The following is an 18,833-nucleotide window of genomic DNA, read 5'->3' as shown; positions in this document are numbered from 1 at the left end:
TGTTGCCCCCCCCCCCCATTTCCATCAGCGACATGCCAGCAACACACTGACCCATCACCCAGCTTTGGTATCTGTGGCAACACCTGAAGCAAGTGCCATTTCAGGGGCAGCTGCAGGCACTGACTCCAGCTTTCTGCTTCCCAGTGCTGCTCAAATCAATCTGGAATCTGCCTGCAGATTGCCAGGTCAGGTTGTACTGCTCATCTTGCTGGGGACTGCTTAGTGCTAAGCCTGTCTCACACTCAGTTTTGAAAGGAATGATTTTTAAGGTCTGTTTTTCTAGGCTCTCCTTGTCGATCTCAGTTCCTTTCTTTAGATTGTCTCTTGCAACTGGTATGTTCTAGCTGCTCCAGTACCTGCTCTAGGTTGCACATCTCCTGTCGCCAGTCCCTTGACACACAGCCTTTTTCCTTCTGTCTGTCTCCTCCCCCCAGCTCATACCAGCTTGCTTCACTTAGTTGCCCCAGGTGGACCTTCCTTGGCTTGCCCATTTTGTCCTGACAAAGGCAGCAATCAAGGTAGACTGTAATTTAATTGAATTTTCTTCAAAAGCTTTAAGTGGGATAATCCTGAAGCTTAGTCTTGCCTCTCAGTCACAGCTAATGGCCTTGCTCACTTGTGAGAGGGGTTTTCTTTTAGCTTCTTGGTCTAATCAGCATCCATCAGTCTTCACTGTCTTTGCTCCTGATGGATACTTCTCACGTGTTTATAGGCACAGGATTGATAAGACTGCACATCTCCCTGTCTGAGTGGCCCTGTGCACCTGTGAGCATAGGCAGAAAGATTCAATTTAGAGGTGAAAAATGCCACTACTCCATGCAAATGTGGCATTTTTATTATCTGTTCATCTCTGCCCATCTCCACGTTTTAGAGCGCGTTAGAAGGGACAGTGATGCAAATGTGTTGTAAAGTACAAGTGTGCACAGAACTGTGTCCAAAGTAAAGTAAGAGGGATAAGCCCCTGATGTGGTTTTGCTGCTCACTTTGTACAAGACTTTTCAAGGTAAGATCTGGTGTCCCTCAAAGAGGTGGCAGGGGCATACAGTCATAACTGGTTAATGAATTAGCAGTGGACCGGCGGGACATAGCTGCACTAGCTCCATTTATGGATGGGAATTGAGGTCCAGGAAATGTTAAATAGCTGCCAATGAGGCCCTGAATGCAGATCCCCACACTCTGCTCTCAACGTCCCCAAGAGCCTGCTCTGCCACTGGGCTGCTGGTCCCAGCGTGTGGGGCAGTGGGGCAGGATCCCCGGTGCTGCAGCATTGTGGGGACACGCACCAGTCCAGCACTTTGGAAAGGATGAGCTAATGGAGGTAGATGATGTAGAAAGTGGCTTGGGATGAATGAAGGACTGGCAGACAGATGAGCTCAGAGCAACAGAATTTGGTGAAACATGATAGTATTTATGTGCAGGGCTTCTTTTCCATTTTAGTGCGTAGCCCTCACAGCAACAGCCTGTTCGAAGGAGGCAGCAGCACAAACCTCCTATAAACTGGCTGCTGATAACAAACCCCAAAGACAGCAGTGGTGGAAACATGCAGGAGGAAGTTGCCATCTTGTGGAAGCTGTAATGCTGCTAGTTTCCAGCACAGCCAATGCCTCATCCCAGTGGAGAGGGCTGGATATGGCGCATCCCTGCCCTACCACCCCACCAAGGCAGAAGAAGCCATTGGTACTGTGCTGTAACGCACCCGCCACCTTTGCTGGTCTTTGGGATGCCTTGAGCTCTACTGGTTTGGGATGTTTTCAAGTTCTAGTCTCCATAACTTAATCTTTGGGAAATCTGTGGGGTTATTTGACATGGGGTTTGTTGAGGCTCTCAGTTTGCTGGGCTGTGCACATGGGCTTTGGCCCATGTGTTTGGGGCTGAGTCTGCTGGGTCTGTGCTGTGTTCACAGCTTTGCTGATGGCTGGTGATTACCAGGTCACTACCACAGCTGAAATCTGTGCTGCTGTGCAGGCTGAGGGAGAGATCAGTAGTTATTTTGATCATTACAAGCATACAGCTGGGAAGTCAGGTCTGTCTGTTGAAGATTTAATTCATATGGGGAAGGCTGGGGAAGAGATAGCTGGGGAGTTGCTGGTAGACTGAGATAATTCCCCTTTACCATCCTGCCTGCTGGGCAAATTCAGCACCTCCAAATTGTGCAAAACCCCATCTTTACATGTGCAACATCTTTCCCATGTGCTTTGTGTAGCTCCAGGTGAGGTTCACAGTGGAATGGAGGTGCTTCTGCTCCCCTGGATGCGCTCGGTAGGCTGCAGGGGTTACTCCTGGGAGGCAGCAGCTCAAGGACCAGCTTTCTGCTGGACCCTTTGGGGCATCCAAAATCGATTGGAAAGCCTCGATCACACAGTCTTGTCCATCCTTTGAGCAAGCACAATCCTTCGTGTTTTTTAGTTTTTGACTGAAAAGATGAGACAAGGTTGATTCCTCTTTAGATTTCATGTCAATGCGGCACGGTGGGCTGACGCGGGAGAACACCATGGGCAATGCAAATCTCCTTACTTAGTTAAGGCTATGGCTCGCAGCTTTTTGGAATATAAATTGTAAACCAAGGAAGGCATTAAATAAAGGCTCTGTTTCTCCCTCCCTCCTTCCCTGACAGAAGAATTTACTCAAAATCCCTCTGTATTCTGCACAGAGTCCCTGGCTTTATAGTTTATATTAAGGAGCCGGTCCAGCAAAACACTTAAGCTGGAGGGGTGTCCTGTTGCATGTAATAAGGCTGCTCGTGTGCTTGGATTTAAGCAAATAATTAACTGATTTCCTGGATCAGCGCCTTGCAACTCTCCCTTCTTCATGTTGAGGAGTGCAGTATTTCACATGGATCACATTAGGCCTCTGCTCTGTGCACCCAAAACCTGACACCTGTTATCCTTTCTTCCCTGGTGAGCACCGGTTTGAAATCCTTGATCCACAAAGAAATCTGAGTGTGTAGGTAAGTCATTTGTGATTAGTTACCAAAATCACCCTGTCCAGTGGAGATGGAAGCATACAAGAGCATGAGGGCATGAAACTTGTGATTTGCTTTCTGCAGATCTGTTAGCTCACAGAGAAGGAGATGAAAAGTTCAGTCATATTCAAACGTTTCACTTTGCTCAACCAGCTCCTTTCTCAGCTCCTGCTATTGGACTGAAGAATATGATCTCAGAATCCCAGCTTGGCTCCATCCAACAGTCCCCAGCATCGCACACTAATGGGAAGTGTAGTTTGCATCCAGCCCAGAGCAGAAGAGCTTGGATTTCATCATTGCCATGTGGATGTTCAGTGAGCTGTGTTAAGTAAATGGCATCGTTGCAGTAGAATCGTGAACATGTGTTGATCCGTATTTATAAATTGGAGTTAATCAATATGCTCACTTTTGGGGTTTCAGGAGTTGTGATTTTAGTGAACGCTCTATGGACAGATTTTCAAAAATGCCTGTGTTTTGGGTAATAAGCCAGTTGAATGGTGCATTTTCTGGATGCAAAGCCTTGGAAAACGTCAGTTTGAGAAATACATGAAGTGAGCATGTGTGGGGTACAGGGGAACTTTGGAAAGAGCCCCTGAGTGGGGTGGGTGAAGCCGCTGCGAGTTCCCATTGAAACCCAATGGATGGGTTTCGATGTACATGTGGATCCTGGTGCTGTGGCCATCTTCTCTGATCATTCTTGCTGTGACTATTTGGCTTGCACAGCAATGCCTGGGACTAGAACATGGGCAGGTGCTCTATGTTTTGTTTCCAGCGCTTCCTTCATGCAATGCAATACCGTATTGCACTGTGAAAGGCACATTTGTGACCTGTGTTGGTAAGACCGCTTTCTGTAGGTTCTCCAGCAGGGATCTCATACCTTCACTTTCCGGCAAAGAGCACTTTTTACCCAGACTACATTGAACTTCTCTATCTACACAATGTGCCTGCAAAAATCACTGAATCGTTTCAGAAATGGGTTGGAAGAGTTCATTGTGCAGGACATTTATCTTTTTTCAGTTGTAAGTGATAGCATCAAAATATCTATTATAAGCCAGAAAGAGAAAGCTGCTCCTCAGAGCTTTCTGCTGGGGCATTCAGCACCTTATCTGAGTAAGCGAAATCACAGCTAAGCAAACACAGACAGGGTCAGGCAGCGTATGGAGCTGCCGAACGAAAGCCTCTTTACACTCCCAATAAATTAGTCCCATAGGAATTTTGCTTTGAAATTATAATTGACCCAGGGAAGTAAATTATTTCATGGACTTTGAACTCATTAAAAAACTCGATCATTCATCTACAGTTTATTCCTGACACTTAATCAAAAGAAATTTAATGATCTTTCTAACAAACGTAATTTAACATTGCTGGGAATGTATATCCATTCCAAAGTACATGGCACTGAGTGTAGGAGTGGAAGGTGTTTATTAGCTCTGTTTGCCGCAGCTGCTAAGCACCTCTCAGGAATTTCATAAGTTTCCCAATTAGAAACAATCATTTTGGAATCTTCTTTTGTGCATTGGTGGAATTCCATCTTCTGTGGAATTTCATAGCTTTAAAATGTTTTTTACAAATGAAACATAATCTATAGCAGTAAACCCCAGATTAAGAAATATTTAGATGGGGTTTTTTTAATCAAACTTTGAGTGATGGTTTAAATCAAATTTTGAATGTATACATTAAATTACAGGGTATTCACAGCACAGCAGGGTATGGCTTCAGCCAACAAACCCTCTAATATGGCCCTCATGTAGGGAAGCATTTTCTTATGTAGCCAGCTTAAATCATGGACTCACAGACCGGTTTGGGTTGGAAGGGACCTTAAAGCTCAGCCAGTTCCCATCCCCTGCTGCGGGCAGGGACATCTTCCACTAGAGAAGGTTGATTGAAGCCCTGTCCAACCTGGCCTTGGTGGTGGGTTGTCTTCTTGAACAAGTGATGTCAGACTGTATGTGGTTGTGCAATACCCTCGACTTTCAATAACTGTCATTGCCTCTAGTCAAACTACCTGTATGTCTCGGGATGTAATGTTTAACCTCAAATCATGCTGCTGCACTAACTCTGACATTACAAGGCATTTTGGAGAAGGTGGCTAAAATATGTACCTGCTGTGTTCACTCCTCCTGAATATAGAAGGGTTTGTAAATCCGTTAGTAATACAGATGTAGTGATTTTTTTAACTGAGCATTGCCACCTGGCAGTGTTTTCCAGAGGGTGAATAACAAGACATGAAATCATCCTGGTGTTTCATTAGGGACAAATCCTGCTCCACTGAAGTTAATGTAACAGTTGATTGACTTCTGTGAGTGCAGGGCAGAACCTGGCGTTTCACAAGCAGTTGGTGCTACCAGAGTTCATGCAGAGCAGCTTTTGATCTCAGTTCATGAACTGTGTCCAGGTTTCAGCATGAGCTGAACTCTCCCTAGATATCAGCAGGTCTAAATGGGTATGATATGTGACTGTCCTAATGGTAGGAAGCGATTCAGACCTTGCACACTGCCAGGCACCAGAGAGTCTGTGCAGGAGGAAATGTCTGCCTGAGACATGGATTTTCTCGTGTAAAAAAACTCAGGCTGAAAGGTTTTATACAACAGAATTGTTCAGAACCTCCTACTCTTCCTTGTAACCTCTCTGATGTCTAAGAAGGATTGTGATGATGTTATGGTCTTTCCCAAGAGGGTCTCTTAAGACCTTGTTGGAGGTTTACTCTTCCCAGCCAATGATTTTTTATTAAGCTTGTAGGAATTTGCCTAAGATGCAGTACCAGGAGCAGCTTTCCGATTTGCCAGGGGCAGGTTCTCTGGTCCGGATTTCATCCTTGACATGAGGTTTTCCCCCTCCCCACCCCTCTCCAGCCATGGTCCTATGGGAGCCACTGTGTTCAACATATCATAGCGATGACAATGAGAGGTGGTCGAGGGAAACCAACCCAGCCCCTGGAGGGACACAGCCCCCAGCATCTGCTCACCCTCCAGTGCAGGAGTGGGTCAACACTCCCACCTTCCCAGGCATACAGAAGATCTCACCATGCCCTGCAGCAGCTCTGCCTGCCCTGACTGTGCCGTGACTCACCAAGAAGCACGTTGTAGAGGCAGGGGAGCATCCTGCACAGCCCCGGGAACAAGGATGTGTGAAAGAGGATGGGGTTGGATGTGTGTTTGCTTCAAGCCATATGTTGGATTTCCTACATGTGACTGTTCTTGATCTCCCCCTATCACTTGTGGGAGCTGCCCTGTTGTGAAAGATGCTTTCAGCTCCTCAATGCACATGCAGGTGTCACCATGATGTGTCTGGCCCCAAATGCCATGGGGACCTCAATAGGTGTGTTTTACTGGGGTATACAGGAGAGGGGTCTGGTTTAAATCTTAATACCTTTAAAATCATAAAATCATGGAATGGTTTGGGTTGGAAAGGACCTTAAGATCATCTAGTTCCAACCCCCTGTCTGCTTGCTGTTAGTCCTCAAGCTGGGTGTCTGCGAGTGCACGTACAGACATGAGGCTGGAAACCAGGTCAGTAAATAGAAAATTACACTTTTTTGTAGCAAGAAGTGCATAAATTGCCAAAGGTTTCCTTCCCCTCCCCTGCCTCTAAATCCTGCCTCGCTGGGAAGCAGCAGGGCTCCCCTCCGCTCCTAAGCTTCTCAAAATGATGACAATCCCTCAGTGGCAAATCCTAAAATCATTAGGGGAGAGTGTGAACTGTTGATCAGGTCCAGATTGTCATATGCAGAGTCAGGAGGTACCAGGGATTTATTCTAATGTCTGAGGGAGACATTAGATAGATGGATATACCTGTTCCTTGAGCATTGCTGAAAGAGGACGTCTTTAGCCAGCATCAGCCACATGGGCCCAAAAAGCACATCAGCCAAAATGGGCCCATGCAGGACATGTTCTGTAGCCCCTGCCCTGCAGAGGAGCACTGCCATAGGCGATGGCTTAGCAGCTTCTTGCATTGCAGCGCTCCCAACCACAGAGATGTGGGGGACTGCTGAGCTGCTCTGCCACAAGCCCCAGGGTCCATGTCCCCGTGCAGCCACCGAGGGGGTCAGCAGATGCTGCCTTGCGGTTTAAACCTGGTCATTGCCCCACAAGACACATGCTGAACCATGGGGCTGGTGAAGGGCAGAGCTGCTCCCTGGCAATCCAGTGTTAGAAAGGTATCTTCTCGAGGACATGGACATGGAGATGGGATTGACCTGAGGAATGTGTCTGGGGGAGTCGTTTGCTCTCCCTCAGAACAGTGATGCCTGATTTGTTTTGATCTCTTCTCTTTACCCAGACAAATTAATTCATATTTTGGCTTTGCACGAGTGTGACTGATTCATCCGAGGAGCCATTGAAGATAGCGCAGGGCAGAATCAGATCGGAATCAGGCTGATGCTGACACTGATGTGGGCTCTGCCAGCCTGTTTTCACTGGGATGGAGTCTGTTGCCAGCTCGGTCCGCTTCAAAAATCCCGTCATCTGATCCCAGTCATCCTGTAGGAATCCCAAACCACTTAGATTTTCCCTAACTGTAGCCATTTCTCAAATCCACTCCTCCCACTACAGAGCAGTGTAATTATCTGTGTGTGGCTTGTGCACAAACCCCTCCAACATATTTGAACATCTGACATTTTCCCAAGAATAAACAACAGGATAGTTGTGAAATGCTTGCAAACGTCTCCTTCCCACTTCCTAACCTCCAGGGAGCAAGCAGGAAATAGGCAGTGCTTTCATTTGGATGTTGAAAGAAAAGTATAACAAAACAGAATGATGCTGTGACTCTGTGTCCCTTCATTCTGCCATCTCCGGTCACTTTGTTCCTTTCATCTTGTTGAGGGGTTCATCCTTTTGTCACATGCTACTGTTTCTGCTGGTGGGTTGAGAACCTGAACTGCTTTAAGCAGTTTTTACTCTGATCTTTGCAGCACAGTCAGCCTGTAGTGGAGATGTATGAGGGAGGAGTGGTACAGAGTAAGGAGCACAGATCTGGATTGAACTGGGGATCACTCAGCCCTGTAAGAAAGGACCTGTCCTGTCCTTGTGCATCACGTCCCTTGTGCCCTCACATCCCTTATTCTGGCTCCCAAAACCAAAAACACTGTAAAAAACACCCAGCACTGAACTGGAATGTGGTGCTTTTAATTGTACTTTTGTTTTAAGATAGCAGTGCTGGACACATGTATCTGCCTCCTTCTCAGTGCTGATCAGAAAGGAAATCGATTTTATCATAATTAGATTCATACCTGCTCCAGTTCTCTGGTTAAGAGAAGGGCCATGGAGATGCTCCAAGGGCTGGAGCAGCTCTGCTCTGGAGCCAGGCTGAGAGAGCTGGGCTGGGTCAGCCTGGAGAAGAGAAGGCTCCTGAAGGGGAGACCTGAGAGCAGCTCCAGTGCCTAAAGGGGCTGCAGGAAAGCTGGAGAGGGGCTTGGGACAAGGGCCTGTAGGGACAGGCCAAGGGGAATGGCTTTAACCTGCCAGAGGGGAGACTGAGATGAGCTCTTAGGCAGAAGCTCTTCCCTGTGAGGGGGCTGAGGCGCTGGCACAGGGTGCCCAGAGAAGCTGTGGCTGCCCCATCCCTGGCAGTGTTCAAGGGCAGGTTGGACACAGGGGCTTGGAGCAAGCTGCTCTAGTGGAAGGTGTCCCTGCCCGTGGCAGGGGTTGGAGCTGGAGGAGCTTTAAGGTCCCTTCCAACACAAACCAGTCTGGGATTCTATGGAGAGAGTCTCTTCTGGCCCCAGTTTGTACTAGAAAATACTGTCACTGCTGTCACTGCTAGCTTTGATTTTTCCTCCTGGATTCAGCGTCAGAACAATGGTCCCAGCAAACATATCCTGCCACATGCAGCACCTTGTACCGTGTGGCACTGGGACCAGCAGCCCATGGAGCCTGTACCACACAGCCCATATATCATGTGAGGTGGTGCAAGCTGTAGGGTTGAACATCTTTTCTCTTTCTCACATCCAGGCAGGGTGCTGGTGCTGGTGCAGGTGCAGGTGACGGTGGCTGTGCATCCTCATGTGTAGTGGTACAATCCGGGCTGTTGCTATGGTTTCAGTGGTAACGGATCAGGTTGTAGGAGGCAAAACAACCCTTTAGAGAAATAAATCAGTGCTGCTTTGGGAAGGGGTTATTAAATATTATTTTGTTATTACTATTGCTGCTTGTTTCGTTTCTGCAGCTGCTGGGTTTTTGTAGGGGTGGTGATTACGGTTTGTGCCATGCTGCCTCCAGTCCTGTAACCACTCTTGGGCAGAGCCAGGGACTGGCTGATAACAGTCTCTGTGACAAATTCCCATTGGCAATCCCATTCCTTCTCCAGCAGCTGAGGTTAGTCTGGCTGCAGGTGTTACCCCATAGGAGGACAGTGTCTTCAGCCCATTGTACAGAAGGGAAAACCAAAGTGCAGAGCTGCCAAGGGACTCACCAGGGCCTCCAGGGGTTCAGAGGCAGAATCAAAAGTCAGCTGTGTGTCATGAATCTGAAGTCAGGGCTGTATTTGTTTCATTCAGCTGAGCATCTCTCTAGTCTCTGTGTTAGCCACTGCCCTTAGGTGTAGTTCACAGATTTAGGCTGGTTTAGCCTTGGAAGAGTTTTATCCAAGATACTTCTTCACACCTTGGCTAGGACCATGGAGTGGTCTGGCCCAGTGTTTCTAAGTGGGAACCTTTAATCCAGCAGTAAATGATGCATCCCCGCAGCAGCCTGTCACTAACCCTCTCACTGCTTATTTACCTCCATGTGTGCTTATGAAAGAAAAATAAATGCTAAGGGATTACTCCCCTAACGCACAGACCCGGGTGTGCATGCATGTAGTGCAGTATCTTACAAGTCCATCACAGTAGTTTTTAGGTCTGAGAATGAAAGTTATAATGAGTAAAATATTGATTTCCCATAAAAGGGTTTTAATCAAATGCCCTGACACCCCAAGGGGGACAGAACTCTTCTACAACACCAAATTGCACTTCATACACCATCTATTTTTCAAACACTGTATAAATGAGCCTGCCCACTGCACATATGAGAGTTCCCAGATGTCATACATCACAGGCAATGGGGAGAGCTCTAAGGAGAGCCAGAACTGTCTGGCTCAGGAAGGGAATGGTCTGGCAAACCACTGGGGAGCTATGGGGAAAGTGGGGCTTCTTATTCCCTTTGGCTGACCTGCAGCCCATGTAGGGGTATGACAGTGAAGTGCTTGCTCAGGCCTTTAAAGTCCTCATGGCCGTGTTTCTCCTGAAGTGAGGATATTTGGTTTTCCTTGTTGGGCACCAGCCAGGCTTGCACTGTGTGAGGAGCAGGAGCAGTGTGGAGGGACATCACCAGTGAGTGCTCCACCACACTGGAGGTGCTGTCACCACCAGCATCGCCCCGCAAGACTCCTTACTTCCATAATGCATTTGGCAGAGACCTCAGGATGCAGTGTGTAAATGCCGGCTGGTAAAGGCAGGAGGAGAGAACCCTAAAACCCTGGGGCATGGGGTTTCCCTGCTGTTGCCTGACAAAAGGGTTCCTCTCTGCATCTTGTCTACTTAACATCTTTTCATATTAGAAACTTGCTGTCTTGACCCCTGGCCCCCGAGACCCAAGGCAGGTGTGCATTCACACACAGCAAGCCCAGTAGCCTGCACATGCGGCAGGTTTCTGAGATGTGTGGTTCCAGGACCCAGGGCTTGCCTCACCTTTGCTATGAACTCTTAAGATCCCTTTCATTTATCTCTTTTCTTTCAAATATGATTAAATTTTGATCTCCAAGATCATAAGACTCCACTTTTTGGAAAGCGTCCAATACGCTTCTTTACTGATGGAAGTACGTCTGTGCTGAGTTCAGCTTACACTGGAAATCTGCTGCCAGGCCAGTCCTAACCTTATACAATAGCTGTGCCCCGAGTTTTCTGCCAGTGTGAATTGTCATGACACAGCTCAAGTCACCAGAGGTCCATCAGCTTGCATCAGTAAAGCATCTGATCCACAGGTCTTGCTGCTTGGATTTCTGGTAGGTTTCTGTTTCTTGTCTTTTCATCCATATTTTCATATTTTTATTAGAATTATGAGAATCGTGTGTTTTGGAGGGGAACTTTTTAATAATAAAGTTCTGCTAGAAGCAATGTTTATTTTATGAATAAATGATTGTAGGGTAAGTTATGCAAAGGGAAGTGTCATGCTGCAGCCTCAGTCTCTTGCAGGGTTTGCCAGCCCTTGCGGTTCTGCCATGGGCCTCTAGTCTTAATTTCTTATAACCTCAGTTCTTACAGGAATATCAGTTGTGAACATCTTCACTTGCAAAAGATCAGTAGTGTATTTCTGAGTATTGGAAATTCACCCTCAAGTGGCAGAAGGCCAATGCAAACAACTCAAAGATATGTTTTTAAATTGATCAGGAGTCCAAATTCATCATGGGATTTCGGCTTGTGGAGGGAACTGGGAGATGACATGGGATGGCAGAGATGGATCTGCAACCGTGTTGCACAAGCAGGCTGGGAAAGGATGTTCAGCATTGTGTCACTTCACATGGCAGACCCGGGTATGGGATTGAGGTTTCAAAATGAAAGGGGCTGTTTGTGCACTGTCCTCTCCTCGTCCACAGCTAGATCATGAGGGCTTGGGCAAGTCACTTCGGGTGAATGTGGCAAAAGAACATAGTGCTCAACATAGGTGCAGGTTTTGTTCCTAGTCATGGGGAAAGGCAAAACATTAAAGAGCTTTTGCAGCAGGAGCTCCTCTCTCCCCACCTAGCATGGTCTGTTTGGTTCTTTGCTTTCTCCAGGAGGAACCAAACAGACTTAAGATCCAGCTGGTTTCTGGAATAACTGAAGGGAAACAGATTCAAAACATAAGGAAAAATTTCAGCATTCAGATCACTGTGAGCTTTCCAAATGGTCTGATTTAGACTCAGGTGGTGTCTAAGTCTTTGTTGTATGATCTGAATGGAGATCTGGATCTCTATTTCAATAGTCATTTCCTAGATCTTGGATCTTCTCTGAACCTGTTCCCCCAGTCAAGTTTTTAACAGGGGCTACTAACTGATCTCCAAGTAGGGATTATGGCCTAACTGCAGACTAGTTTGGACTGATAACCTACCCTCTCCTTCCACCATAAGAAGATAAAATCCTCTCTGGGTCTGGGGTTTGCTCTCTGCCAGCACAGTGGCAGAAAGGAGTTCACTGCTGCTCAGGGCTCAGCTAACTTGAGAGGAGCTCCAACGTGATGCTGTTGACCCCGAGGTTCACACAGCAGGAAACAGTGCAGTGGAGATCCAGATGAAAGCTTTGCCATTGGGAACCATTTCAGGCATTTCTGGGAGCCAGCCATTCTCAGCAACTTGCATTATTAGCTTTGTTTTCATTGCTTCTGTATTTTCTTTCCACCCTCTTCTTCTGCCTCACCTCATCTACAGTTAGGAAGTTCCCACATATTTATGATGCTTTGACTTAAATCACATCACCTTGCCTTTGTAGAAGGGAGCCAGAAAATACTAGCGCTGGGGAATCAGTATTCTGGAGGTGCACTGCTTGCTTTTCGAGTACTTATTTATGCATCCTGGAGGAGGGGAGGGTGCGCAGTGTCCGTGTCTCCTCGTCCTGCCAGGAGCATCCTCCCAGCTCAATATCACCCTCCTCATGGAGCTGGGTGCCTGTGACAGGGCTCTTCCAGGAGTTATCTGCTGTTGTTTTGATCAGAGCAGTTTGTCCTTTCCTGTCACATAATTTCTGTTATGATGGCTCATTTTTCTTGGCTGAAAATGGAATTGCAGAAAACAGGTAAGTTGTCTTGCTCTTCCCCACTGATGAATCATGCTGCCTTCCATCCTGTGTCCCGCTCTCTCAGTTCGCTCTCGCCTCTGCTCCACAGTAAATACTTTCCTATGCCCAGAGCTCTGTAAATCTCACCCAAAGCTTGAAAAGTTTTATATGTGCTCTGCCAACTCACTCTATCATTACTATTAGTGCCAACAGAGACTGTGCCCAAAGGAGGAGCATCTCAGCCTCCTCTGAATCAGTGTGTTTCTCTGCCCAGGCTGGGGCTGAGCGCTGCTGGGTCTGTGCACATACCCAGGACACACTGACAATGGGAGAGGCATGAGAATCACCCCCAGGGCTTGCGCCCAAGGGAGAAGGGGACTCTCTGTGCTCAGCCAGTGATGGTCGGTGCCACTTGGCACTTGAAGTGGGGACACCGTGTTCATCTCACTTGTGGTAGAGGGTGCTGCCCCTCTGAAGCTAGAGCCTGCCAGCACCCATGGTAGAAGACCTCTGCCTTCACACCACTGTGCTTCCCAGGAGCCACCAGCAAGTCCTCTGCAGCAGTGGAGGCTGCTTGGAAAGCAATAGGCAGCAACCCTAGAAACAAATCAGGAGCAAGTCCTGGAAAGAGCAAAGTTATACCACTTCCAAAATTAGGGTAATGAGAGAGAGGAGCTCAGCTAGGGCATGGTTATAGTGATTATTGATTGTTCTGCAGGAGTGAACTGCAAATCAGACCAGGAATTACAGCCCCTTTCTGCAAGGCATAGTATAAGTGAACCAAGGGACAATCTGACTCCAAAAACCTTATGACCAGGTCAGGCTGTTGGGAACTGGAAGCCTCAGTGGAGCACCCTTGTTGGCTCTGTGGCTGGGATTTTGTAACTGAAACACCTGAAACCACTGAATTCCATTAACAGCCCTAATCTCTCTTAATTTCTTTCAACTTCACCTAGGGTTTTTGAAGTATAAGTAGATTAACAGGTTTAACACTCCAGTTCATACCCCCTGGCATGGACCTATTTTCATGAGGGTTTATGATGCTGCAGGGGAGGCTGAACTGTGTAAAATGTATGTCACAATTTACACCTCTCTGCACCCCTGTTGCTGCTTTAAAATAGAATCTAAATGATCTGTTTGTAATGGGTTGGTTGTGTGGGTACACAGCTGAGAGACAAGGGCATCAGTGTGGCCTTGAAGTGCTGAGGGATGTTTAGCTCTGCTGCTGCTTTTAGCATTGGTGCTGTCTCTGACCATCAGTGGACAGGTATTTCCCCTTGGTGGGACTGCACATAACACACCTATGATTTGCACCAGGAGACTTAATGCTGTGTTAACCACATAGGCTGTTTCCCTTTTGATGTCCCATTTGGTGTTTCCTCTGTACCAAAGTATCTGGATGTTGGGTGTTCTTTATTAGCAGAACGTGTGACTCCAGTTCTGCTCTTCAAGGAGTAAGTTGGTTGCAGCTCGATACACCAAAAATCAGTTTAGAAGGGTTTTTGCATGACCATGACACAGCACCTCTCCTCCTCCTTATCCAGCCCTTGGAGTAATTCAGAGGAGCTCTAGGACTTGTAGATGGTCTCAGTGCCACCACGGCAGTGCTTTGCCTTGGGACCATCTGCCCCGGGACCATCTGCCCCATGGCACAGAGACTCCAGATTCAGTTGCACATGATTCACGGCCCAGATTCAGTTGCACTAACTTTCTGTGGCCTGGGGAAATAGCTGCATTAGGGGACAGGCCCTTCATCCAGGCAAACCTGGTTTCCATCCACTTTGCATCTCACAAGGGTGGATTCTCCTTTCTGATGCCAGTATCGTGTAGCTTGAGCAGAACAAGTCACCTGTAGTATTAGCCCTGTATGTATTAATCTCCCTCTTACCATCTTTGCTTTTCATGACAAATGCGAAGGAGGCTGAGCTCTCTTCGGTATTAGGCTCATGCGTGGTGGTGGACACCAAACTCAGAGCATCTCTTCTGCACCAAGAGGTGCGGGGCTGTCAGAAGCACAAGCAGAGCAGATGCCTGCAGATGTTGGAGCTCCTTCAGGCTGGCTCAGAGGTGTTGCAAACAGGGGTCTTGGTGCTGGGGTCTGAAGTTTTGAGAGGGTTTCTAGGAGTGCTGTAGCTGTGCACAATCTTGGGCCTTCTTACAGCTGTGCACAATCTTGTTTGTAGAGACAGCTCTACAAACCCATGAAGATGAGGCTTTTCACGCTGCCTGGCTTCCTGGTGATACAACATTATTTGGGGTGCACAGGTCAGCAGGGACTGAGGATGGGGAAAATCATGCTTGAAAGAGCCAGCATGGAAAGACACCTACACTGGGAATCGCTGCTTCTTCTGCAGGAGCTGCATTCAGGGCCAAGGAGAAACAAGCCTGAGTAAGATGTCCTCTGGGAGGGTGTACCCAAGACAGGAATCCTCCAGCCTCTTCAGGCTGCTCAGCGTCACCCATCCTGCCCTTCGCTGATGGATCTGTGCCTCTGGAGAATGGAAAGGGAAAAGCATATTCTTTATTGTAAAGCCTACTTTGGAAAGCCTTCAAGGGCTCTTTCCATTCCCTGCTTTTTATAGCCTCACTTTTAACCAGGGCAGACCCAAGCTATCAGCTAGCATGGGAAACAGCACAACCCTCCTGGGGCAGGGATGGGAGTGAAAGCCAGGAGAAGGCTCAGCAGGGTGTTGCCAATACTGAACTATGTGTGTGTATGGAAAATAAGATACCTGCACTTTACTCCTGCAGGTGCTCCAGTGGGACTTTTTGCATGCTTTGGGAGTAGTGTTCAGCCTACCCCAGATATAATTTTTAATCAATGAACTACTCATGTGGAAAAATGCTTCCCAGCTTTACTTTAGCAGTGATTTTGTTGTTGTATTCATAACACCATATTCTCTACCTATCCTACTAACCCTATTCACTCTCTTCACCTAATTTGTAGAGGAGCAAATGAGGGATGCCTTTGTCTCTGCACTGTGTAAAATACACATTAGTACTTTCACATGGAATGAGCCAGCCACTTTACTGGTCAAATAACCTTGCTTCAGAATAAATTTTCCCACTTTCCTGTGGGAGAGAATCCTCACTCCATTCACTTTTCAAACATCCTTCTAAATGAAGACCTTGGTATTTTTTTAAAGCCTTTCCCTGCCTCATCATCTGTAAGCCTCTAATCCCTTTAATCTTTCTAGTCAGGAGATGTCCAGGCAGCAGGGAGCTTTGTAAAGGTGTGGAAATCTCACCAAATTCCTGTGTAATTCCCTGCTCCATGCTCTGGGTTGAGCTTGATTTAGCCTCTGTGGCTCCCAAACCTCTCCTCTGGATCTTGCCCCTCCTTACCTGCTCTCAGACTCTACATCAGGCCTATAATGCAGATGTTTAGGTGGAGAAGACACTGTCTGCTCCTGCTATGCATGGCACAAGAGACCTGTGCCATTCCTTGCAGCCCATTTGTATCTCAAAGAGAAATGACTCTGCAGAGTACACATACTGCACATGCTGCTTCCCAAAAGTAGGGCAGTGATTGCATGCAGCTTGATATCATTGTGTATTTAGCACTTCATCTTCTGCTCTGCAGCCAGGAGGAGCCACAGCTGAATTGATCCCAATGCAGGACTGTGAGTGCAGGAAGAAATGGCATCACACAAGGTTTCAGGCAGGAAAAAACCCAATAAAGTCATAATGGTAATTCACATATCCCCACTATATGTTGGCTAGTGATCTCAATGGAGCAGTGATAGTTAATTGCAGCAGGAACCAGTCTCTGTGTGTGCATGTAGGAGGGGAATTGTTCACGAGTCAGTAAAGGATCAGCTCAAAGCACCCATCTTTATTGCATAGCTGGCCACGTGAAGTTTAGTTAAGCTAGCAGGGTTTTGTTCATGCTGAATGAGAACTGAACCCTGAGTAAACACTGGAGTGTCTCTTCCCTGCTCAGTTTTAGTGATACCAACAGCATGACTGGGGCTGGACTGAAATCAGGATTCATCTGGTGATAGCGACTGAATGAAAATGTGGATTTCATTTCAAAGAGAGTTGAAAGTAAGACCTGAACATCTTTTAAATGGGGAAACAGCCAAAGGGGTACATTCTCGTCGACTTTAGGACTCTAGGTAAAGTGTTACAACTAACATTACCTTTAGCAAGGCTACCGGATCACCTCCTGCCTGTGACAGCATGTCCTGGTGGTGGCGAAGGGAGAGCTCGTCTGGCAGTGAAACAAATACAGCATGTGCGTGAGCAGTCATGTGTGTGATAAGGTGCCGAATAAATTTATTAAATCAAATTATCCCTTAATCTGACCACCTATATAAATCAGCCCCTGGGGTGGCTCTGGATGCCGTAATGAACTAACACATAAACAGCAGCAGGCTTTTTAGGAAAAGAATCCACCTTGCTTTAAAACCAGTACAAGATCTATCAAAACAAGGAGTCTCTCAGGCTGATTACCCACAGCATTAAGCATTTGTACCTTGTTTATCATCTCAGTTTGTCTAGTAGCTTCACCTTCAGTCACTGGCTGCTGTCATGGCTTGGTCCAGCAGATTGATAAGTTCTCCTCTGCGCTTGCGCTGTCCATCATGGCACTCACAGCCCCTGGCCAAGCCACCAGGTACATTATTCTTTGTCAAGAAACAAAGATTTTGTAAAAAAAGAGTATTTTCCAATACTTGAGTAGCTCCAAATTGTCTGTGACTTCCTTGGATTTTGACCAGGAATTAGCAGGATTATCTGCCTTCCGAAACCAGTACCCGGTCTGATCACCCCAGGACTTTATAAGCCCTTTGGGTCCAGTTAGTTTTCCACAATAAGTTCAAAGACTTTCCATAGTTTCTGTGTCCAAAAGAGGGTGCTTCACCATGTGAATCTAGCCCATGTGCTCTGCTTCAGTACCATGCATTTTGCTGTGACCCACTCTGTTATTCATCTCATCTGCAGACAGCAACACTGATGGTTTAATGCCTTCCTCCAGATCATTAGTAAAGACAGAAGACAGAATGGGTGCAAAAACCAGCTATGATGGGGCCTTGACAGCAGCTGTGTGATGATGGGTGGAGAATTCCCTGTTTAGCCAGGTCTTAATCCAAGCTGGTGTTTTACTGTTCAGGTTTCTAGTGGAAACATGTGCCCCAAGTCAAACATCTGAAAGAAGTCTGAGTTTATTGATACTATTATTACCTCTATAAACCCAGCTTGGGATCTTATTGTAAAGTGATCTCATTTTACTTTGACAAGGTGTATATTCCATATATGTGAGCTGATTGGCATTAATGATCTTCCAGACGTTATATATAGCAGCTATCACTGTCATCATTTGCATTTACAGGTTGCTGTTAGTCAAGGTAATTTGCAGCCATGAGCAAATCTTCATGACTTTATATTGAGCCCAAAAGGCAACCCCTTTATGCAGATGTGGACTATGGCACATGGAGGTTAAAGATCATAGTGTAAGAGAGGATTTCTCCCTGCTTTCCTATGTAGGTTGTTCCTGTGGGTGCTTCAAAGGGGAAGATTTTTATCTCCTTGCATGAAAGATGATCAACACCCTTTATACAGAGCCCTCCCAGTTTTAGCTGTTGTCCCCAGCTGGAAGCCGGTTGCAGCGTATCTGAGCCATTGCGACAAGTTAAGATGTTAAATAACTGTGAAGGAAGTGACTGCAGTGATATTTACCCCTCTGTGCTCAGGAGCCAGAGGTCAGCTGGGCAGGTAGCACTGGGAGAACGCCTCAGCAAAGCCAGAAAAAAGGGGGAAAAAAAAATGATGTTTTGAATAGCCTCAAGTGATAAGAGCTGACTTGATGCCCCATAAGCTGCAGGTATCAGAAAACAAGCCATCCTTTTTTCCCATCGCATCTCTGGTCCTTCCCAAATGCTCCCGTGGGGCTCATTCAGCATTTACACATGAGAACTAACTAGAGGAATCAAGTGTGGGTTGGATGGCCAGGGTTTATCTGTTTGGGTCAATAGCAGGTTTCCTGGGGAGGGGTTCATCATCTGCCACACTGGTGAAGCCCTGGGCATCTGAATGCCAACACCAAGTCTTGAGCGGGTGTGAAAGACGCACGGCGCTCTCTGCAGCAGGAGCAATGTGGTGTCTGTGTTCTGGGGGATGAAAATAATGCAGGCAAGCTCATCCAAG

General features: G+C 47.0%; 1 protein-coding gene across 3 annotated transcripts in view; it reads left to right on the top strand.

Moving 5' to 3' along the window:
* The window catches only part of RALY (RALY heterogeneous nuclear ribonucleoprotein), a 118,139-nt gene that overhangs the window by 65,096 nt on the left and 34,210 nt on the right, over positions 1-18,833 (top strand). Inside the window, exon 3 of one of the 3 annotated variants that reach the window (XM_057432362.1) lies at positions 11,325-11,467. The exons of the other annotated variants lie outside the window; for them this stretch is intronic. Within the exon in view, the coding sequence (XP_057288345.1) occupies positions 11,372-11,467 (96 nt within the window). The 5' untranslated portion in view covers positions 11,325-11,371. The remainder of the gene's footprint in view (positions 1-11,324; positions 11,468-18,833) is intronic. 3 annotated transcript variants of the gene reach the window in all.

Source organism: Pezoporus wallicus, unplaced genomic scaffold (assembly GCF_028554395.1).
Source record: "Pezoporus wallicus isolate ANWC-B61680 ecotype Strahan unplaced genomic scaffold, APGP_CSIRO_Pwel_v1 contig_8090, whole genome shotgun sequence".
Lineage (NCBI taxonomy): Eukaryota > Metazoa > Chordata > Aves > Psittaciformes > Psittacidae > Pezoporus > Pezoporus wallicus.
The sequence above is the reverse complement of the archived record's forward strand: the minus strand, read 5'-3'. Positions and strand labels throughout refer to the sequence as shown.